Here is a 23,097-nt window from a genome sequence, read left to right as displayed (position 1 = left end):
AATATGGCCATAAGGTATCTTGCCTCGGCCTTGCCAGAAGCTTCCATGTCAGAGCTTGGACAGCTGGTGACTGGGACCAGCGGTGCATTTTACAAGAGTCTGGGCGCTGGGGAGAAATACCTGGTTGTACAACAAGTGACGGCGGCCATCAGGGATAGCTTCTACTATCTATGCGGTGTTACTGCCATTGGTTTCATCACGTCTGTCTTCCTCAGCGTAAGTGGTGCCAAATCAACAACTTATCCTGTTCATAATCTTCTTGGCCTAACGTTTGCTTTGCTACCACAGCGAAATAAACTTTTCATCGAAAATGGCGTGGCTACCCACTAGCCTCATTCACGTTCACCCTGATCGTCTGACTTAAGGCAGGGGCTGGAGCAGATCCAGTGAGACCAACAAGAGTCGACCAATTAATGCCTGAGGGTTTGACAAAGATGGATTAGACAATGGGAGTCTTTAGCATATGCATTTTTGTGTACGAGTAATAAGGGAATAAATTTGACAACCCTGTAATCTTGATTCTGTCAGGTGCTTTGTCGCTCTGTTACTTGGACCTGTGGCTTGTGTATAGTTGGTGGTGATTTTCCACTAGACAGTTTGGTTTTTATTTTGTGTTTGAACTAATTCAAATTCTACCGGGGAGAATGAGAAGCATTAAGATTGTGTGGTAGAAGCACCAAACAATACATCCAATGCAAGTCTACGTGCTTTCCTTGACTTGAACGTTCATTTGTCCTGTCGCAGCGCACTTGTCTCATACCATTGTATTCTCAGTGAACTTGGGTAAATTTTCATTGTGAAGTGTTACGGGACTGTTCCGAAAGGAGTACACAAGGGTTTTATCGAGAACGAAACACCTCAGCCCGCTTCTGTGCTTCTTTCTGGAGATCCTCCTCCAGGCTGCCCAGCCTCGCGGCCATTGCACCTTCTGGGGGCGCTAGAGCCTCGAGAGCCACCACCAGTTGTTTCAACGCGCCAGTGCTTCTCGATTTACACATCTCGCAGAGCTCACGGAGGATCAAGGTTATCGAGCATGCCCAGATACACTGGGCTCTCAGCTCCGGCTGGTATCCCGCCGCCAGGAGGTGCCTTGCGAAGCCAGGCGATGTAGTCGGCCACCACTGATGCCATCACCAATGTCTCGGCCTGGGTCTGGAAGATGGCTGACGAGAATTTCGTCACTGGCTCGAGGATGGCTGCGCCTGTCGCTTCGTCGAATCCCCTCTGTGGGCCAAGTCCATTCTGCGGGTAGAAATCGAGACTGGACGAGTCGATATTAATGTACTCATCGATAGGGAATAAATTTTGCAGGTCGGCTAGGGGTTGAGATTGTTCCCGCGGTCCCGGTCCAGATGTATGTAGATCTTGCTGGTTATGTAACAAATCCAAGATATTGCCAACATTGACAGAGTTGCTGGCAGGCCCATCGTGAACGTCAGAAGATACATGACCGATTTGCTGCAGCTGGTTGTCGGTAATCACATTTGGTGGCGTTTCAAAATTAAGAGCGGACGGCGAGGTGAGTGTGGTGCAGTTCGATGAAGTTTTGAGCCGAACAATATACGCCTCTGCCTCATCTTGCACATGGCCCAACGTCAGCGAGTTAGTCAACAAAAACTCCCTCTGGGCGGCCTAGTGATTTGATGATCGGGCGGCACTTATGTGCACAATGACCTTACCTAGTCGCTTCTGCAATGTCTCAACCGTTTGTGCCAGTTCAGCCTTGGACGGCTTCTGCGTCGGGATGTAGACACACTCCTCTCCTGCCCGTTTGCACTTCTCACATGCTGGCTGCTCGCCGCCGCAGCGCACCTTGCGATCCCGACACAGCTTCACACACGTTAGAAGAGTCTTGTCTAGATAAGCGACAGAGGTATACCTTCCATGCAATGCGCCGCGAAAGCCCCCCAATTGTCATGGCAATCTCTGGCGTCGCCATTGTCCAATTTCCGTAGATTTTATGCGAGCGGGGCCGTGGGTCTCCTGAGGCTGGGGGCTTCGACGGCAACGGCGAACGAGCGGAGATGCGGTGAAGAGGAAAAGAGAGCGCAATGTCTCAGTTATCCGAGTGCAGCTATACGTAGTATGATTGCTCACGTCAGTTTGACGGAGCAAGCCTTACATACAGTGGAGAGATTCCCGCATAATTGGACCAGGTGAGTTTCGTGCGAAGCGTCAGCTGTTGTTGATTGATATGCTCTACACTTCAACCTGATTGGTCTGTTGAACGCTCTGCTTACAAATGCCTAATGAGCCTCCCGGCCATGCTTCAATTAATTGACAGGCAGGTAGGTCTATGATTTTAGTGCTGGCACGCGGAAATAATGCCAATGAGATACGCAGGGACGCCATTTAGATCCAGATTTGGTGTACTCCGTGCCTGGACTTTCGTTTATTTCAGGGTACTTACGGAAAGGATATGAAGAATGCTGGACCTCGTTCGACGTCTGACAGGAAACCGCAAGACGCGTATTTTTACACTAGCTCTATATGCATTTGTGGCCACTAATAAGTATCAAAGCCACGGGAAGTATGGTAACAATTAGGCATTGTAATGACCAGGCTAATTCTAGTCTCGGAAATTAGTTTGGTCATCTATCTGGACATCCACAGGATTGGAGTCAGTCACGCAGCCTTTCTTGCGGTATCAACTCACATGTGAGCGCGTTTACTCTCCATTGGCACTCTGAGGTAACGTTTCTCCACATATACACATTTGCTAGGGAACTTGAATCCTCAAGTTTGAAAGTGAGCACCAGGAGCTGCTAGAAGGTCTTAGAAAGTAGGTGTTGTGCTCCATGCAGGTACAGATTCAAAGCTCCACCAAATCCTCAATTTCAAGTTGGGGACTATGTTATGCAACGCAGGTGACAAATGTTTGATGCTGAAATGATCATAGGAAGAGAAATATCGCCTACTTGCGGGTCAGCCGGCTTACAGCAGTGCTTAGTTGCGGCCGGCCTGATATTTCCGACCTCCGTATCACTCTAGGCCCCAGGAAAACTTGTATTCGCTAGTCTCGGTATAACACCAAAGACCGGAAAGGATTAATGAATTCGGACCGAGCTGACCGTTGACCGAAAACAGAGATATTAGGTTCTCGTAACAACCACGTGGCCAACAGACGTGTAGGTAAAGCTGCTGTGAATGCGTCGCTCTGCCATTCTGCTTTGAATGGGGGCCGCTTGATCATTGGTGGGCCCTCCGCTGAGCTGGACGTTATGTATTGGCAACCGTTTCTCTATTTTCTTTCCCTTCTAAATCCTGGGGACACAACTAAACGCTATGTAGTTGAACAGACAACATGAATCGGAAAACCTGTGCAAGGGTCTATACTCAAGTAGAAATTAGACGCAACATCTGAGATACTCAGAGTGAGCTATCATTCTCATCAATATACCCATCCTTGATGCCCTGCTTGACAATCGGCCACGCAGCAAGCGCATAGTTGCTATCCCGCGCCAACACGTACGGCACGGAGACTCCAGTGAAACCCCTCGGGTTCTCCACATCGTTGAAGTAATTATGGAAAAAAAAGGCGTCGCTGAAATCATGGGCCCATGTTTTCTTCTCAGCCGCCCGGTGCTTCTCCCACACTGCCATAGGGTCTACCGCCACCAACACGCCCCGACCCGCCAGGGTATCTTGCCGCTGGACGGGAGGCGCGTCGCCCTCGTGCCTTTCCAGAGCCGCGTTGACGCTCTCTTGGGTCCATGTGAAGGGAGCGAACGCTCCGGGGTCCATGATGAGCACCTCCCGCGGGATGCCGGCGACGGCCTGCGCGACGCTCGTGATCAGACCAACGCTGTGCGAGACCCAGTCGCCGTTGACGGCCTTCGGGGTCTCTTGCTTCATGATGCGCGTCAGGGCCGCGTCCCTGGCGGCCAGGATGATGCCGTTCGTGACGGTTGCGTCGGACTGGCGGCCCACGACGGCCTTGAAGCCCGAATCGATCAGGGGGTCCAGGGACCTGAGGGTGAGCACATCCCAGTCGAGATAAATACCGCCGTGGAGGGTGAGCTGGTCCAGGCGCACGAAGTCGGACTTGTGCTCGATGCGCTTGATGTCGAGGTCGTTCGCCTTGGTTGGGGCGGTCACCTTGTTCAGACGCACGGTGTCTGGAAAGGCAGTCAGGACTTTTCGCGTCCAGGAGGAGCCATTTCGAGCTGCACTGACTACCTCCTGAGGGGTGTAGTCGGTATGAATATATATCACAGATGGCTGGACGAAGAGATAGGCGGAGTAGATGGCGAGGAATGACTCGAAGGAGAAGTGCAGGCTGCTAGACTCGTCCCTTTTGAGCTGGACAAAATGAACGACCGGTGGAATGCATGATCCCAGACCAGATGCGAGGTACCGGTGGCACCGAGCGACCGAGGTGGACGGGGTGGAATAGTGAGTGAGTGTGAAGAAGCTGAAAAAAGAGCCCAGTACGAAGCCAACGGCTACGGGAAGCACGAGGTGGCCGCCGGGACGCCCGGGGAGAATACGGACCATAGCCCGGGAAGGACAAAGCTAAGGCGATGTGACGCAGGGCTTAGACCTAAACCTGGAAAGTCTAGATGCTAGAAGCAGTAAGGCGTGAGAGCAAATTGGGATGCAAGATGCGATTCAACGTTCAAGTGCGATACATGGTCAGATGGTGTAGCATCAGCCTGTGTTAATAATACCGTTGCACACGTATGTGACAAGACAGTCTAAACCCAATCTGCGGCAGCGTCGAATGATCTACGGGCACCCACTGGAGATGGATCCTGCGCTGTTGCGTGCGATTCATACGTACAGTTCCAGAGTTCCGGGTCATTACTATGTAGACGTGGATTTGCGATGACAAGCGTCGTGGGGAGCGGAGCCACCCAGCTGCGATAAGGCACAGCCCGTGCAGGATGTAGGCGAGGGTGACAAGACTAAAGACATGCATATCCAAGTAGCATCTGCGATATTCAACGACGATGGAATGTGTGTTTTTTCTTCTGCTCTCATCGTGTTGTGATGAAATGTCACAGGCTGGTTGGTCAACAGAGGACGTGACAGAATTTGGTCAGTCCAGTCCACTGGAAGCTTCAACATTGGGTCCTTGGAATAGGGGTCTCGGGCAGGGGTAGAACGGCAGACAGGCAGGGGGTTCCCTACCGTTCGGGAGCTTTGGCCCCAGCAACCATTCCGTAAAGGGAGCTGGGTCGCAGCTGCCGCAGGAGCCCAAGCGCGTCGAGTGCAGGTGGCCTCGCCCAATGACACGGTACGGCGTGACTTTCAACCCCAACCCCGATGTCCACACGCTGTCTGCACCGGCACCCACCCCTCCCCTCCACCCCTACTCTGGGCCGTTCAACTCACAGTCACACAGCTCGGGCCTGCCGTCGACATTGGACTCGCTTCGCTTCGGTTGGATTGATTGTCTGGTGCCAGCATTGCATTGGGTGCATGCCTTATCCAGCAACGCCCAAAGCCCACAAACCGCGAGACGGGAACTTCTCTCCATGTCTCCATCTCTGGCTGCAGATCCTTCTCCTTCCCTCCTTGCTTCATCTCAGAAAGCCACAAGATTGCGATATTTACAGGCAAACTCTCCCCGCGCCGACCGGGCAACGACCAAGACATCGACCCCAACGCCAGCACCTGGATGATAATACCCCAATACGCTTCCCCGTCGAGCCCCCCTGAATCGCGTCTCCGAGTCCCGACGAGCTCAAAGCACACAGCACTGCACCACAACACAACACAAAACAAGACAGACAGCGACAGCAACAGCATTCTTGGTATTCTAAAAAGTCCACCACCACGTCCGCCACGCGCTGCTGCTAGCACCCTGCATTCCAAGCAGAACCACGACCTGCTGTGGCGGATGACCTGATCCCTCCCAATTTGGCTGCCAAGGGAGGCTGTCTCGGGCGCCCCATGCGCAGGGCATTATGGACGACATGGACAAGACAGACACTGGCACAATGGACGACTCCGAGAGTACTATCGACCTTGCCGCACGCAGGCCTCTGCCGCCTCCTTCGTCCTCCACTCCGACCTTGGAGGTAGACAGTCCCGAACACCACCAAGATATCTCTCGGCCTTCGACCGCATACCGAGTCCCTGGCACACCCAGTCACCCGGACGATGATCACGACCGCGACCGCGACCACGGAGAGAGCCAGGACCGATCTCGCGACAACAACGAGCCGACGCCTACGCGCCCAACATCGTCCGCGCCACGCACCGTCCTAAGAGCCGATGATATCCCTAACCTCCGCCCTCCAAGCGGCTTGCGACAACAGGGCGAACCGCGACAGAGTACGCAAGAACAACATGTCGGCAGCGCAGGCGACCACAGCTTTGCTGAAGGCCACAGCGGCTTGCCCGACCCTGAACACAACGACTCCTCCATGGCGCAAATGCTCCGAAGGCAGCTGCAAGATATCGAGTCTAGCTTCACCACCCCGATCTCTCCTCTACCTACCGTAAACTCCCTCGGCCTGGACGACACCTTTGTATTCGACTCGCCCTCAAAACCTCCCAAGCCAGGTGCTCCCGCTCCTGCTGCCACTCCAGCTTCCTCACAACCACCTGCTCCCCAGCACGCGGTCCAAGATGAGCCTTCCTTGCCTCATATCCCTCCGCCATCCGATTCCGACCAGCCGAGCCCACAACCCAAGAGAGAACCAGCATCTGACCAGCTCCACGTCCCAGAAGGCACTTCCGCCCTCGAAGCGTTCTCGTCGTCCCCAACTGGTGCCACCACTGCGCGCACCATTTCAAGAGCAATGTCCCGGATCAGCAATGGACACAACAACAGCGCGCGTGCCGATGACAGCCAGACTGCCCAAGAAGAAGGCGACAGCATTGTGCAACACAATTCTTCGATGGATGACTCGCTGCTCCGACCAGCCAATACCTCGGGTACATCAGGAGCTTCAGGGACTTCGGCGGCCTCATCACAACGACGTTCAGACATGGGAATACCGAAAATCAGCGTGGACGCGGGGAACACACCCGGCCACAGCTTGAAGAGCGGGAAGCGCCCGAAATACCTGCGCAGCCGCATGGCAAGCCATCATTCCTCCTCGTCCTCCTTCAACGACGATATCGAAAGCGACGTGACGGCAGGCACAGCGGGAGGGCTCGGCGCGGACTACGCTTTGCAGTCCGGCGGTGCCATACCAGCATTGGGCACTTCACGGAACAGCAGTATGAGCAACATTGTCACGCGGCAGATAAGCATGGGCAGCATGGCGTCTGACTTTCGCGAGGACTCTACAGGGCGCATTGGTGTCGAGCCACTTGAGCCTCTGGATGAATACGAGGGCATGTCATCCGATAATCCCAACGACGATAGACTCAAGACACCGAAGGCTCCAAGGCAGCCTTTGACCGAACCGACTGATACGGCCATCGCCCGACACGTTAGGAATGTACAGGTCCCCGAGTCTCTGGCGAGGGAATACAGGAGCAAAAGTGGATTTGTCACACCCAGGAGGAAGTTGTCTGAGGTGAATCTTGGCGCGAGTGCGAGCACCACTCGCACCGGCAAGAACCTTACTCTGAAGGAGCAGAGCAGTACCATAGAACGGCTGTCCAAGGAGAACTTTGACCTCAAGCTCAAGGTCATGTTCCTGAGCGACCGGCTCGACAAGCTCTCCGAAGAAGGTATTAAGGAGATGATCTCGGAGAATGTGGAGCTCAAGACCAGCGTGGCTGTCATGCAGCGCGACAACAAGGTCCTCCGCCGCCGTGTTAAGGAGCTCGAGAAGAAGCTCAAGGATGAGGACGAGCGACCCGACACCGCTAAGAGTGGTGGGTCCTCAGGTCCCGTGCCTGACGACTATGACGCCCATGCCAACGAGGAGGAGCTCATCTACTTGCGCGAGCGCGTCGACGAGTTCGTCACCGAAATCGAACGGCTCAAGGAAGAGAGCATGAGCAAGGAAGCAGAAAAGAGGCGCATGGCCGAGATGGTCAAGAATCTGCAGTCCATTAATGAGAACCGCGTGGGAGAATCTCTCGGCCAAGATGATGAGACGGCAATATGGAAGGAACTCTACGACCAGGAACAAGCACGGCGAGAGCAGGCAGACGAAGATAATAAGAGGATGGGCGAAGAGAACCGCACCCTGCGCGATGAGATCTTCCGTTTGAAACAGGATTTGGCAAACAGCACGAACAACCTCGGAGGCCGGCCGTCATCCCATGCCTCGCATCCGTCAGGCATGAGTCACACTACTAATATCTACAACATCACCAAGAAGGGCCGGGCGCAGTCACCTTCGAGGCCGCAAACACGAATGTCAGAAGCCGACACGATGAACGGAGCAATGAGCGTCAGCGTATCTCTGGTCGAGGAGCTCCGTCGCGAGAGCGAGCAGCTGAGGCATGAAAATGCCGAGCTCAGGCGCGAGGTCGGCGCGCAAACGTCGATGCTGACGTCAAGGAACCGTGAGAAGGAGAGGCTCTACCAGGAGATCGAGGATCTGAAGATGGCTGCCCGCCGAGGTGGGCCCACGCCATCTACGATCGACAGCCTTCTTGACAGGTCCGCATCCCGGGCTGGTGCCCACGACCGGCCACAGTCCCGTGGGAGCGGCATGACTCGTACCGCGACGCTGGATGAGGACCCCGAACGCGAGGAGCTCGAGAACAAGTTGGCTGAGCTCCGAGACAAACTCAACGGGGTCAAGATGCAGAATCAGGACCTGCAGCAGGAGCTCGGCAATTACATGCAGGAGTACGAGGCTGAACTGGAGGGCAGGAAGCAGGCCGAGACAGCGGCCCAGCAGCTGCAAGAAGAGCTCGAAGCCACCCAGAACGACCTACTTACGTTGCAGCAGGAGCGTGACGACCTTCTCCAGGAGAACTCCGGGTTAGACCATGAGTTCAACGCATTGCGTGAGGAAGCACAGGACGAAATAGACCACCTGGAGGGCGAGAATGAGCAGCGAGAGCAAGAGATTGCGCGGCTCAGCCAAGAACTGGCGGAGCGTAATGAAAACCAAGAGGCTCTGCAAGAAGAGATGCGCAGGCTGAGTGAGGACATGATTCGCTTTGAAGACACTCAAGAAACGCAGTTCCAACGCATCCAGGAGCTGGAGACGGAGCTAGCCGAAGCGAACAAGGAGCTTGAGGATCTGGAGGCGAAACTTCTCGAATCCAACGACAAAGCGCAAAGGCTTGGTATCCAGCTCGAATCCACCCAGGGCGAGATTGCCTTCCTCCGCGAAGAGCAGGAGAGCGACAAGCTGCGCATCGGCGACCTGGTCGGCCAGTTGGCAAACACCGAGCTTGCCCTCCGCGAGGAGAAGGAAAGAGTTAAGGAGCTTGAGAACCAACTCCAATCGGAGCGACACCAGCGCGAAATTGTGGCGAACCAGGAGAAGGAGGACGTGCAGCAGGTGGTCAACAACCTAAACAGGGAGATGTCCACTGCCAAGGACGAAGCCAGGAAGCTGCGTAAGAGCCTTTCTAGGCAGGAGACCGAGGCGGCGGACTGGAAGGCGCGGCTGGTGGACCTTGAGAACAATTTGAGGGAGGCGCTAGGGGATCTCAACGGCACGAGATCCAGCTTCCTCAGAGTGAGTTTCCTTTCTCCTTCTGCATCCATCAGGCTTGTATGAGAAGCACAGTTCTAATTTCACCGTTACAGGACATCACCAAGCTTCAGAACGATCTTGATACCACGTGCCGGGAGCTGGACGCCACTCGGGCCTCACTCAACGAGAAGGATCATCTCATCAAGCAGCGGGACGAACTTCTCGAGAGCCACGCGCTCGAATCCCGTCGACTTGGTGACACCCTCGCCAAGGAACAACAGGCGCACCGCAACACGAAGCACCAGTTCGAGACATACCAAAAGACACAGCAGCACGTTCACGGTACAATGTCTTCTGCCGAGCTCCGCATCAAGGAGCTGGAGGCCGCCAAGAGCCAAGACAAGCAACGGCTCTCCAAGCTCGAAACATCACTCAAGGAACAACTCAACGAGCGCAACAGTCTCCTTCTCGTCCTCTGGACACGCCTCTCAAGCCTCTGCGGCACAGATTGGGCGCATGATAACAGCCTCATTAGCGGCCGCGCCCTCCCATCACTCGAGTCAGTTGCTACGATGCTGCCCGGCTTCAGCAAGAACCTCCTCGCTGCCGTCAGGACCATTGAGTCCATCGTCAGCAAGTTCCAAGACCGTGTCAAGTCGGTCGAGCGCGAGCTCTGGCGTGAATATCAGCACCTCGAGGACAGCCTTGATAAGCGTATCAAGAAGCTCGATAAGATCGAGTCGATCGTGCGCAATGGAGTGGCCACAGGATCGATCGGAATCGCGGGGCAAATGAGCCAGGCCCTTCTCGAGGAGCAGAAGCAGCGCATGGCGAAACTCGAGGACGCGTATCGCCAGCTCAAGGTGGAGAACGCGACTCTCCGCACGGCGAACGAGGTCCGCCATGCTATGCTTGACCCTCGCGCAGAGAGGGGCACGGATGATGACGGCAGTCCCAGCCCGAGCATTCCAACCGGGCCAACAGCACGGGCTACGTCGGGCGAGAGGGGAAGCCAGCGCAGTGAGCGCAGCCGTCAGAGCTCGCGGCACGTCAGCGGTGGCGCGCCGACGACATCGAGTGGATCATCAACGCACCGGGCAACGAGCCGAGCTTCTACCATGACCCGGGAGACTATGACCAGAGAGACCATGACGAGAGAAAGGTCGCACCGGTCTGACAACGAGATTGCGGCCGCGCAGGACGTGATCAATGAGTACAGTCCACGCCACAGCAGCCTGAGCAACCACAAGAACAGCAATCATAACCATAACACGCGTGATGTGACCTCGGCGGCCGGCTCCCATGGGCCAATGTCGCCCGGCGCGCCGCTGGACGCGGAGCTCAAGTGGATGCACCGCCTGAAAGACATGGAGAACAAGCTCAAGGCCGAGAGAGAGGGACGGCTGCTGGACCGTAACGAGGCCAGCCGCAAGATCATCAGCCTCGAGGAGGTTGCTCTGCAGGCGCAGGCGCGGGAGGCCAAGATCGAGAGGAGACGGCGGATGGAGGCCGCGCTGTCTATAGCAGGTAGCGGTGACAAGAGCGGCGGCGGTGGCGCGAAAAGGAGTCCTAGTGCGGGCGGGGTTTAGGAAATGAGCCTCGGCGATGATGACCGCCGTGGTCGAGGGCCGGGTAATGGGTGCAGTGGGAGTGCCGCTGGAGACTTCTCGCTTGTCTCTGAATGGAACGGGGCGGTGTTTCTTTTGTGATCTATTCCTGCGGACATGCCTTTGATGAGGGTATATACGGCAGGGCATGACAGGGCACGGCGTTGAGGGATGCATTGAGGGCGAGCTTGGAAGGCAAATGGGAAAGGTAAACAGGGGGAGGGGTGTATGATACCTGAGTCGAGGGCACCGAGGAGTCTCTTTTTTTTTCCTTCTCCTTGTTCGGTGCTGTGGATACGTTTACATTACCTTGACATAGTTTTCTTGGGTTGGCTGCATAGATACCGTCGCTCGCAGTTCATCTACATGTATACCTAAGTACCTAGCGTGCCTGTAAATGGCCTGACTTGAATGGATGATGATGGGGGTTTCCGAGTTCAGAGGTTGATGATCAAGCATCCGTTACATATGTCTTTCGTGGGTGGGATCACGACCGTGTGCAGTCCCTTAGCTCACGCCTCAGGGGACACGCATCCTGACAGACGCAGAGCACACTGACCGGCTGCTTATGCTTTCTTCCATGGTCTGTTGACCCCCTCTCACTCAAGCAGCGTCTTCCTCGGCTCGACATCTACAGGCAGTTTCGACCACCTACTCGCATACACCCTGCCCTCCTTGATCACCCCGAGCAAATGCTTCTCCGGCTTCTCGAAAATCGTCACGTCCTCGAGCGGGTTCCGATTCAGAACCAGGAGATCCGCCACAAACCCCTCCCTGACCTGGCCCAACTTGTCCTCCTGCCCCAGCATCCGCGCCGGGTTGACGGTGGCATGCCGCAGGACCTCGTCGGAGCCCAAGACCCTCGCCCGCAGGCCAAACTCCCCGAGCTGCTCCGCGCCCAGGAACGACAGCAGGTCGCTCCCGAGGCACATCCTCACGCCGGCCTCGTGCGCCAGCCGCACCGACTCGAGCCCTCGCTCCAGCACCTCGGCGTTCTTGGCCCGGTTGGCCCCGGGGAGGAACCCGGCGTACTTTGGGTCCGCCATCGCCGCGTACGTGACCAGGGTGGGTGTGAGGTAGACTCTGCTGTCGGCGAGCAGCCGCGCCGTGGCGCTGTCCATCAGGTTGCCGTGCTCGATGCCGCGGGCGCCGGCCTCGACTGCGCGGCGGACGGCGCCGGGGGTGTAGGCGTGTGCGGTGGCGAAGGTCCCTGCGTCGGAGGCGGCGGTGGTGATGGCGCGCATCTCTTCTGGGGTGAATTGGATGCTTCCCAGGGGGTCTGTGGGGGAGGCTACGCCGCCGCCTGCCATGAACTTTATGAAGTCGGCGCCGCCTTTTTGGATGCTCGATGTCAGGGACTTGTGATTTAGTGGTGTTGGGAGATTACGGTCAAGGGGGAAAGAGGTCTGTCGCACATCTCCTGACGATGCTTGGGAACGAGTATCACTTACGTCGGAGTTGTGTTCGTGCAGCGGCCAGGACGCCCGGCACGCCGTCGACAACCACACTCAGTCCACCGTCCAGCTCGCCGCCGCCGCCGCCACAGCACCCCACTGCACCATCACCCTCGTGCGCCCCTCGCCGGTCGCCGTGCCCGCCCGTCTGGCTTAGGGCGTGACCCGCGATGAAGAGCCGGGGGCCCGGGAACACCCCCTCCGCGATGGCCTCCTTGAGCGCGAGGCTTGCGCCACCACAGTCCCGGACGGATGTGAAGCCGCGTTCCAGCATCGCTTTGCACTGGTAGGGCTGCCTCAGGGCCGAGACTGGTCCGGGGGTGCCCATGGCGGACTGCAGGTCGGGCGTGCCGGGGACCGAGGTGAGGTGGACGTGGTTGTCGATCAGGCCTGGGGATAGGTATTTCCCTGCCGAGTCGATATAGATGGCGTCGTCGTTGGGGCCAGGGTCGTACCATGGTTGGCCTAATTCGTCGTTCTCATCAGATGAGGGCGTGATGGATTTGATTCTGCCGTCTTGGATGCGCACGATGCGGCCGGGCTGGATCTTGCCGGCGATGGTGTCGACGACGTTGATGTTGACAAAGACATAGGCCTGTTGTTGAGGCAACTTCCAAGGCTTGTAGACTTCCTCCGGTATGGGTGAAGCATGGCGACGTGGCGGGTGGTCCTGCACAGGAACCGTCCGCCGTGCCGTGTAGTTGTCCTCGTCAGGTCTTGTCCTCATGGCGGGAGAGGGTCGTCTGCCTGTCGGTATAGAGGGAGCAAACCTTAGACTATCCTGAGCATAAGACTAGCTACCAGATCCCACGGCTGTGTACAGAGAGTTCGAACAAATTGAATTGGACACTATAATGACACGGCCATGTACAACATATTAGAGGGGAGATGGGATGATGTCCTAGATGAATTCCCCGCTCAGGCACTGCCGAAACCAAGTTCCATCGGCCGGCTCTCCAGTCCGGTGATAAGCGGCCCACTCCGTGCCGGGTGCATATTCAGCGTCGTTGCATCCAGCCTCTTCATGGAGACATGGAAACGCAAAGACGATAACAATCGTATGAAAAAGCCTTTAACTCAGAGTTATAGTCCTTGGCTATTACGCCATTCAGGCCTGTGCCGGAGGTCACTTGACGCCTAACGATATCTCTAGGTATTTATTAAGCGCGATTGTCTTTTTGCGCGATTGTATTCAGGATGTAGAGCTACACACTTTTCACTCCAACACGAAACAATGCGTATTGCAATTCGGACCTTTTCACAACTATATTCTGTTGACTTCCACAAGATTACATATACTTGCACAATGGTCATGATCCTGTGTTACTGCCACCCTGTAGAAAACGCTGCAGGGTATCAGGCACACCCAACAATGGTGATTGAGCAAGAGGAGAGGCCCTACATCAAGCCCGTAATGCACCGTCATCCTGGGGTTGCAGTGTATATTGAAGTCGAGTAGACAACTCGTCGAAAAGCAAATTCATATGTGACATTCTGGTAAAACATACTTACCTAGCTACTGGGCAGTTCGTCCTCGTCTTAGCACTCATATAGTGCTCTCAACCCTTCCACAGCCTTCCTCCCAAGAGCCTCTAATGTACCCATCCCGAGCATCTCAAGCACGGTAATGTCAAATCCAAAAGCAACCTTCCACCATGATCGTAGCTCGATTGCCACAAGTGAGTCTAAGCCCAGCTCCAAGAGAGACTCTGATATGACGACTTCTTCCCCACTGCGAAGCAGTAGTCCAAGTAGACGCTCGCCAATCACGAAGGCCAGCCGGGCTGCAGCTTGATCTGCCCCTTGCCCTAAGACTGTTACCGGGTCCGCTCTTGCATGCACAAGGAAGTCTGCAAGCGTGTTGTCCTTGTTTTTCGCAGCCCCCCTAGTGCTACCTCTTTGGTCGTTGTGATAGACGGACAGACGGATGTCTTGCCTGAGACGCACGCTGCTGTCGGGGCTGCTCAGAGGAATTGTAGGTGTGATCCCGAGGAGAAAACGATTCTTGTCGACGACAATGCCATCAGTGCTGGACTTAGTGGGATATGAGCTGCTCAAAGCGAATTCCAGGGCTGCCAATAGTTCGATCTCTCGAACAGGCCGCCAGCCCATCCCTTTCATTTTGCGCAGCAGGTCTTGGTTGGAAGTGAGATAGCCGGCATCCTCAACGGCACCAAGATCAATAGCCGTGCAAGCTAAGCCCATTCCCTTCCGGTATTGGACGAATGCATCCAGAAAGCTGTTTGCACTGGCGTAATTCGTTTGCGTGGGTTGGCCAAGGATTCCGGAGAGGGAGCTAAACAAAAGGAAGAAATCTAGTTGGAGCTCGCTTGTGATGGACGAATTGTGAAGGTTCCACGTGCCTTGTACCTTAGAATTCCTGGCGGACTCCCAGTCTTCGAGTGTCATTTTTTGGAAAGCTTGATCCCGCAGAACCATTGACATCTGAATGATGCCTTTCAATGGGGCGCGAGACTGCGCATTGCTGATAGCCTGGTTGACGTCGTTCGGGTCAAGGACGCTGCCCCGGATCAACTGCACAGAGCAGCCCATGCTCTCTATCTCCTGGGCGAATTCTTGGTCGTGCACACCAGAGCCAGCGTTTCGGCTCAGGAAAGCCAGGTGCCGAGCACCATTCTGCGCAAGCCAGACTGAAACAGCTCTTCCGAGGCCACCGAGTCCACCAACTATAAGATAGGAACCATTCCTATCCAAGATGAAGGTAGTTTTGTGGGGAACTCTGGTCAATTTGCCGACTTGTGAGCGTCCCTCGGAATCTCGCATCTCGACGACGACTTTCCCGATATGTTGCCCGCGTTGCAAGGACCGGAACGACTGAATGACATCAACTGCCTTCATGATCTCGGCGATCCGGATGGGTTTTATCATTCCACGGCGGAAATAATCCATCGTAGCCACCAACAGCCTTCAAAGCTTGAATCAGCATCGCATCCAAGTTTCCGACTCGGAGAATTTGTTGAGTCCAGCCGGGAACCATGGCGGTGAACACTTACCTCTTCATAATGTCCGGACGTTCGATACCCATCTGGTACATGTCCACACAGCGATAGCTTCGATTCGCAAGAAACACGTCCATGTCTAACTTCCCAACCTCTATCAAGTCTCGCTTCCCAATTTCCACCATGGTGCCCCACCTGGCAACGCATCGACGCCATGTTGTATGAAGCAGTTCTCCGCCCAAAGAATTGAGCACTAAATCAGCCCCTCGGCCTCCGGTTTCTCTCAGTAGGTCATCGGCAAACGACACAGTTCGTGAGTTGAAAATACAATGACGAGGAATTCCGAATGTTTCCATCAGATAGTTGACCTTGTTGTCGGTGCTCACCGTGGTGTACACTTCAGCTCCAATCATTTTGGCCACCTGGATGGCCGCGAGCCCGACACCACCAGCGCCACTGTGAATGAGGACAGTCTGTATACCTCGTCAGAGTCTGTCTGATGGTCTTTCTGTAAATGGCTGCGGAGTCATCATACCTGTCCATTCTTCAAGTTCCCAATATCAACCAAACAATAGATGGCGGTAGTGAAGGCAACCGGCATGGAAACCCCGTCCCGGAAACTCAGCTCATCCGGCAACCTCTCGCAGGTTTCTTCGTTGACTGTGTCGACAGTGGCAAAACCCTGGAAAGAAGTCGAGAGAACACGATCTCCGACACACACCGTTGTCACGTCGGTGCCAACGCGGCGTACGATGCCTGCTATCTCGAGGCCGAATGATGATTGAGGGGCCTGTAGTAGACCCATCGCCAAGAGGACATCCTAGAAGCCGTTAGTCGCAGCAAAATACCATCAATCAGTGCCAAGGTCCCATACTCGAAAATTGAGTCCAGTCGCATGGACTTCGATCTCTACCTCCTTTGCTTGCGGTGATGCTGCAGGCATGGCACACCAGTTCAACGTATCCAGACGGCCAGCCCGGCCAACTCGGAGTACCGCTTCTTCATCCTGCTGCGTAATCGTAGCTTCAGCGTCCATTGTGAAAGGGAATATCCGATTCACACGGACGACCCTGTCATGGATGGAATACTCGAAGTCTGGTCCCATGCCAGCGTTCGCCTCTCTCTGTCGATCGTTGAACTTGGTAAAAGCAGCTAGGATGAGATCGGCAGATTCGCTCGTGTCATCTACTTCACAAACGGCGAAGTCGACGGACGTCTCCTGCCTCAACGCTCGGGCAAACCCAAGAACAGATCCATGTTCCGGCTGACTGCAACATACCGAGGACTCCTTTGTCACCCAGAAAAGTCCAATTCTTCTGTGATTCGCTGCTTCCACCATGGCTTTGAGCCAATCGAATCGACTTGAGTCTATGCCGTCAAAAAAGGACGACTCTTCATCAAGGAGAATCATCGCGTCTCGTCCTTCTGGGGCTATTTCCAGGGAGGAACAGTTTGCAACTGTGACCCCGCTAGCCCCTAAGAGCGAGGCAAAGTGTGACTGTCTGTGTTCGTCACTAGTGACCAGAGTCACATGCTTCATCGGGGACGAGTTCAGCTGAGGCCTCGCCACGATGACGTTTCCGAAGGAACGATATCCGCTGGAGGAATTTGCCGCGTCTATGGCACTCTGGAAGCCGGCGGCGCTCAGTAGTGCGGCCCATCTCTCCTCGGTCAGTGATGGCTCGTCTGGGCGACCATCGTTCACACCGCGCCACCACCAGGCTTGCGTACCAAGCACATACCGGGACCATTTCAGACCCGGCCGCGGGGTATGCAGGAGAAGTCGGCCGTCTGGAGCCATAAGCTTGAGAATGTGTAAAAGACTACGTTCCAGTGATGGTGAACGATAAATTTGGGGAGCAATGACAAGATCGAATTGGCGGCCTTTGAACCCCTGCGAGGATGGGTCCTGGTTGATATTCAGCAGGGTTGCTTCGAAGTTGGCGATTCCTTTGAATTGATGCTGTGACTTGGCAGTATTTTGAGTGGATGGGCTAGTCAACACGTAGCTTGAAAAAAGGGTCTGGCCATCTTCACGCCTGAGTTGACGCAAGTAGCCGTCGGTTGTCGATCCTGAGGCGTCGAGTTCCAGGACTCTCAGGTTAGGCTTGCTGTGTGCTAGGATTCTCAGAAACCGCGAATAGTCGAATCCATGCAGTAGCTCATTGATTGTTACAAGCAGGTCATCCCGACCCAGAATGTCGGAAGTCGTCACATCACCCAGAGCGATGTCTGTAGTGTTCTCGCAGACACGACGGACAGCTTCAGCCACAGGTGCTCCCGGGGAACCGAGAATAGATTGAGCTATGGAGCTCATCTGGGTCCTCAAAGCTGAGTCTTCTTGATTCTTGAGGGATCCAGAGCTCGTTTGAATGAGCATCTGGCGATACAGTTCCATGTGGGACGAATGGGGTGTTGTGCCTCCCAAGAAGCGCAACGAGATCTCAGTCGCGATGTCGACGATTCGGTCTAGAGCGAGCTCGACATCGGAGGTGATGGGTTCAGTGTGCGGTTCAAAGAGGGTATAAATCGGCCGGAAGTCAACGTGTGGTACCCATTCGGAACGCGCAGTTGTTTGCACTTGCTCCTCTTGGTCCTTGTTATCAGCACTCAGATGCTCAAGATGAACATTAGAGAAGGTGACGACTGGCGTGCGAGAGGCATCGTCAAGGACATCCCCACTGCCAAGAATACCACTTTCCACGTCATCCGCATCTGTCGAAAACACGAAGCCGTCGGCGATTGAACGCGTCATGATGATTGAACCGACCCGAGTGGGCACGAATCTGTGGCCTTCGTGAGCAAGGCCGTCGACGGCGGTGATTGTCAAGAGCTGGAAAAATGCGTCCAGCACTATCGGATGCAGGTGATAATTGCAATCCTTGTCGTGCCATCTATTCTGAACGAACGCGGTACCTCGATGCGGAATTGTCGTAGATGTCATAGCTTGGTCAAACACTCGAAAACTTGGACCATAGTCGAGTCCTCCACGCCTCGAGGCCTCGTATATCTTGACTGAATTGACTCGGCGGGGAAGATCGAGGCTCAGATCTTTACAGCGGACGTGTAGTGAGTCATCTGCAGACGCAACCTGCCCGGTGCAGTGTTTTGTCCACGTATGCCCATTGTGTGAGGAGACAGCAAATTCCCACCATTGACTTTCAGTTGCTTTAGTCAGGTGATGTCGGTGGAAGGACGTAACCAATTCAAGCGGGCTGCCCTCAGGGACCAACAGGGCTGTAGTAACAGCAACTTCCCGTAGCCTAACACCATCCTGAACTCCTGTGACCTGTCGAATAGCCTCCGAGGCCATAGAAACGAAGCCAGCAAACGGGAAAATAATCGTCCCGTTCACCTTGTGATCACGCACCCACGGGGCGTTGTCAACGTGGAACAAGTTGCGCCAGATCGGTTCCAAATCTGTACTTTCGGCCACCTTGACCCCGAGAAGGTCATGGTATACATTTTGTCGCAAACGACGCTCCTTAGTTACTCGAGTCTCATGCCAGTAATTGCGTGAATGGTCCCATGGATACCGAGGTAGATCAGGAACACAAGATCCACCTTTAACAAGAGAAGTCAAGTCCATGTCCACGTGAAGCGTGAAAAGTTTGCCGATTGCACATAAGAAGTCCTCATCACTGTTTGACCGCCGAGTCAAAGCTGTGATGTAAGGTGCTTGGCTCAGTGCCTCTGTCAGTGTCTGTCGCACTGGCCCAGCAAGTGCCGAATGTGGACCAATCTCGAGGAAGACGGGATTCATAGAGGCATGGTGCTGAAGAAGATCCATCAGTGCCCCACGGAATAGGACCGGAGATTCCAGATTTTTCCGCCAATAATTTGGTCCGAGAGCTTCAGCACCGTCATTTCCTGGCTGAAAGAGGCGGCCGGAGACACTGGAGAAGAATAGCTTTGATGGCAGTGCGGCCGTGATTTTGCAATCAACCATAGCTTGGTAGTAGTTGGCGCTGAGCTCAATCATGTGGTGGCTATGATAAGCTTTCTCAACTTTTAATGTCGTCACTGGTACACCGGGCTGTGCATTCTTGATAGAAGCTGCTACTTCCTGAAGTGGTTGCACGTCACCAGAAATAGTGACACTGCGTGGTGAGTTGTCACAGGCCAGAACAGCTCCAGGTACCAGATAACAAGCGGCGTCATCCCAGGACAGCCCCACAGCAGCCATAGAGCCTTTCTTGGTCTGCAGCGCCACAGCGGCCCCGCGTAGGAAAGCAACAGCAATTGCATCTCTCGCAGTGAGCACTCCGGATGCGTAGGCCGCGGCGATCTCTCCACTGGAGTGTCCTACGACGGCTGCTGGCACTATTCCAATCGCCGCGAATGAGTCCACCAAGGCAATCTGGACTGCAGTGCAGAGTGGCTGCGAGAATTCCGCTTGGTTGATGCGACTCGTTCGGGGGGGTCTGAGCAGCTCTGCTTCAATCTTCCAGCCTGGGCTGTCAGCGCCCAAGATTCCTTCAAGATGCCTGTCAAGGCTTTGAATCGTTGCTTGGAAAAATGGGTTGGATTGGATAAGCCGTCGACCCATCTGAGGCCACTGCGCACCCTGTCCTGTGAACACCATCACAAGGTAAGATCTCTGATCAGGTCTCCCGGAGCTAGGCACAGAAGGGACTCCTGGCTTGACTCTGCTTGCCACACTGAAGGAGCGGAAGGGTAGATTCTCTCTTCGCATGGCAAGAGTGTATGCAACGTCTGGAAGCGAAACATTAGACTTTTCAAGAAACTCTTGGTACTGGTGTGTCATTCTTTTCAGGGAGTCGAGGTTATTTGCGGAAAACAGTAGAAGTTGCGGAGCATCTTGTTCTGCTGCGGATCGTTGAGGGCCATCTAATTCGGGGGCCTCGTTATGGGTTGCTGCTGACTCCACGACAATGTGCGCATTGCTTCCCCCGACGCCGAAGGAGTTGATACTGACGCGCTCGTCACATCCGGCTGGCCAGGGTATCGGATCACTTGGGACAACGAGGCCTTTCTCAGCGAATGGAATCTCGGCATTCAGCGGCCAGGCCTTGATCTGGGGCGGAATAGTTCTGGTTTCCAACGCAAATACTGCTTTGAGCAGGGACGTGAGACCAGACGCCCCTTCAGAGTGACCGAGATTGGCCTTGACGGAACTGATATACGTGGGTGTTGTTCTCATACCGAAAACACGTCCGACCGCTTCGAGTTCAACGGGGTCACCAACTTTGGTTCCAGTCCCGTGGCATTCAATGAAGCCTGTGCGGGAAAAGGTGGACAAGCCGGCTACCTCGTAGGCGCGTCTCATCAAAGCCTCTTGAGCGTCGGAACTTGGCTGGGTAATCCCACGGGTCTTTCCATCGCAATTCACAGCGGCTCCTGTGATTACTGCCCGGATCGGACTTCGATCACGCTCAGCCATGCTCAAAGCTTTGACGAAGATGGAAACAATCGCCTCTCCTCGTGCATACCCATTCGCGCGGTCGGAAAATGTATTACACGATGCTTCTGGGCTCAATACACCCTGTTCCGACTCAGCCAGAATTGTAGACGGTGACATGACCAAGTTGGAGCCGCAAACGATTGCGGACTCGCAATCACCCCGTGCGATGGCAAGACAAGCCTCATTGAGCCCTGTCAATCCGGCCGAGCATGCCGTGCGGACAGTGACGCTGGGCCCACGTAGGTCCATTTCGTATGAGAGCCGATTCGAAAGAACGAAATCATGCGTTCCTGAGACCTGGTACATCCCGTAGGACTGAGGTTCGCTGAATGTCAAGTCGTACCAGTCTTGTGCGAAGCTCCCCACATACACTCCAATGTTCCGGCCCCTCCAGTTGATTTCTCCGGCATCCTCGAGTGCCTCGCGAGACACCTCGAGCAGGAGGCGTTGCTGTGGGTCCAAACGCTCGACCTCCACTTTTGGCATAGAGAAGAAAGAAGTATCAAGTGCGCCGAGGTCATTGGTCTCATCCAAAAAGTATCCATATTCGGCCACCGTCATACCAGGCTTCGAGATTGTGGTGTGGTAAGCATCAATGTTGAACCGTGTGGGGGGCACACGCGTACGTGCGTCTTGTTTAGCCATGAGAAAATCCCACAGCTCAGGTGGCGACGAGATACCACCCGGGAGGCGGCAAGCCATACCACAGACCGCGATGGGGGTGAAATGGTGGTGCTCTTGGCGTCTATCGGGTTCGTTGGTGCATGGAGGATGAAGAGACCCATCGAAGCTATCAGCAATCGCGATCGGAATCCCATTATTCATGGGTTGATGTAAGTTTGGTGGCGGCATTTCTGTATCATGGTGTGCCACCTCTTGCCGCGGTTCTTCGTGCGTGGTGTTCCTCTTGGAGATCACTGGAGGAATTTCATCTTCACATTGGTGAAGGCCCACAGCATCCCCATTGCTGCGGCGAGATGGGCTTTCCGAACTTTCCATGGTGAAGCTACGAGTGGTAAGTTTTCGCTCTGGATGTTGGCAAGTTGTGTTCACGGACAGGTAAGGATAGCACAGAGGACTTGCTGTTCAACAAAAAAGAGGTCAAAGATAGGATATCCACACCTGTCCTCGTTCGCTACTTAATGGTATAAGTGTGGGGGCCGAATCTGCCGCCTTGGACCAATTCGAAGATATCGCTATGCAAGTCTCTTGGTATGATCATGCTGAGGGCAAGGACATGACTGATTGTTCCTCGACCTAATGGCTCATATCTTGGCGTCGACAGCGAGCCTTACCAGTCAACGCTCGGATATCAGATATTACCGATGTATCTATTATTTGAGCCTCAAATAGGCAGGCAAAAGGAAATACGAGGTGACCTTTCATTGGCAAAGTTGTCGTGGTGGTCACACTATGGGTCTCACCGTGGTTGCGTGCAGTAAGTAGGCTGGCGATGGATGCGTGATCTACACCTCAGTCATGCAGTTGCTTCTCGCGTGCAGCCTGATATGTACTCAGTACGTCCAGTGACAGAGCTCGATGCGCTCTTAATGCAAGGAGAATATGCACGGCACATTTTGACGATTCTTGAGCTTGAAAATTGTTGATCACGAGGCAGCATGACGCCGGTGCACTTCAATCTATGCATGCAACCTCCTGTCTTGCTGCGGAGAGGATCAACGGCCCTCAACTGAAGTGGGGATTCTGGATTCCCTGTCAACACCCCCCCCCTGGGGCTGGGACAAAAAAGAGTGCGCATGCATTACATCACCTCCGCAACACATTCCTTATCCCTATTCCAACTCCCAGCTTGACCCTCCTATACCTTTAAAAAATTATAAATGTTGTTATTATTCATTTAATATTTTTTACAGTTTTTTTTAAGATAATTATATTGAAAATGATAAAACTTAATTTTTATTTTATTTCTTTTAAGAAAGATTTTTAACAGGTTTTTAAGGGAATTTTTTTTATTAAAAAAACGTAAATTTAAACATAATGCTTTTATTATAATTAAGCTTATATGGATATTTTTGAGATATTTTTCAGAAAACATTAAATATAAAAAGTTATTCTACTTTTTAGCATTTAAATCTTTATAAAAAATTATTCTACTTTTTAGCATTTAAATCTTTATAA

At 54.2% G+C, this 23,097-nt stretch overlaps 6 protein-coding genes across 6 annotated transcripts; 2 read left to right on the top strand and 4 right to left on the bottom strand.

Moving 5' to 3' along the window:
- Window positions 1-45: 45 nt before the first annotated feature.
- INS49_004052 (uncharacterized protein) lies at window positions 46-390 on the top strand (the record flags this gene model as incomplete). Its single annotated transcript, XM_043164842.1, has 2 exons — window positions 46-216; window positions 370-390. The coding sequence occupies 2 exons, from the start codon at window positions 46-48 to the stop codon at window positions 388-390; spliced, it is 192 nt and encodes a 63-aa protein (XP_043018492.1).
- A 618-nt stretch (window positions 391-1,008) lies between these two features.
- On the bottom strand, window positions 1,009-1,939 carry INS49_004051 (uncharacterized protein; the record flags this gene model as incomplete). The annotated part of the gene is made up of 3 exons (XM_043164841.1): window positions 1,009-1,577; window positions 1,680-1,830; window positions 1,880-1,939. The coding sequence occupies 3 exons, from the start codon at window positions 1,937-1,939 to the stop codon at window positions 1,009-1,011; spliced, it is 780 nt and encodes a 259-aa protein (XP_043018491.1).
- A 1,430-nt stretch (window positions 1,940-3,369) lies between these two features.
- On the bottom strand, window positions 3,370-5,162 carry INS49_004050 (uncharacterized protein; the record flags this gene model as incomplete). The annotated part of the gene is made up of 3 exons (XM_043164840.1): window positions 3,370-4,302; window positions 4,784-4,907; window positions 5,134-5,162. The coding sequence occupies 3 exons, from the start codon at window positions 5,160-5,162 to the stop codon at window positions 3,370-3,372; spliced, it is 1,086 nt and encodes a 361-aa protein (XP_043018490.1).
- A 750-nt stretch (window positions 5,163-5,912) lies between these two features.
- On the top strand, window positions 5,913-11,101 carry INS49_004049 (uncharacterized protein; the record flags this gene model as incomplete). The annotated part of the gene is made up of 2 exons (XM_043164839.1): window positions 5,913-9,554; window positions 9,626-11,101. The coding sequence occupies 2 exons, from the start codon at window positions 5,913-5,915 to the stop codon at window positions 11,099-11,101; spliced, it is 5,118 nt and encodes a 1,705-aa protein (XP_043018489.1).
- A 617-nt stretch (window positions 11,102-11,718) lies between these two features.
- INS49_004048 (uncharacterized protein) lies at window positions 11,719-13,300 on the bottom strand (the record flags this gene model as incomplete). Its single annotated transcript, XM_043164838.1, has 2 exons — window positions 11,719-12,452; window positions 12,571-13,300. 2 exons carry the CDS (start codon window positions 13,298-13,300, stop codon window positions 11,719-11,721), a joined length of 1,464 nt encoding a protein of 487 aa, XP_043018488.1.
- Window positions 13,301-14,112: 812 nt separating this feature from the next.
- Window positions 14,113-21,957, bottom strand: INS49_004047 (uncharacterized protein; the record flags this gene model as incomplete). Its single annotated transcript, XM_043164837.1, has 4 exons — window positions 14,113-15,499; window positions 15,588-16,006; window positions 16,069-16,353; window positions 16,408-21,957. 4 exons carry the CDS (start codon window positions 21,955-21,957, stop codon window positions 14,113-14,115), a joined length of 7,641 nt encoding a protein of 2,546 aa, XP_043018487.1.
- Window positions 21,958-23,097: the final 1,140 nt, after the last annotated feature.

Source organism: Diaporthe citri, assembly GCF_014595645.1.
Source record: "Diaporthe citri strain NFHF-8-4 chromosome Unknown scaffold_11, whole genome shotgun sequence".
NCBI lineage: Eukaryota > Fungi > Ascomycota > Sordariomycetes > Diaporthales > Diaporthaceae > Diaporthe > Diaporthe citri.
Note: the sequence above shows the minus strand (reverse complement) of the source record. Positions and strands in the feature narration are given on the sequence as shown.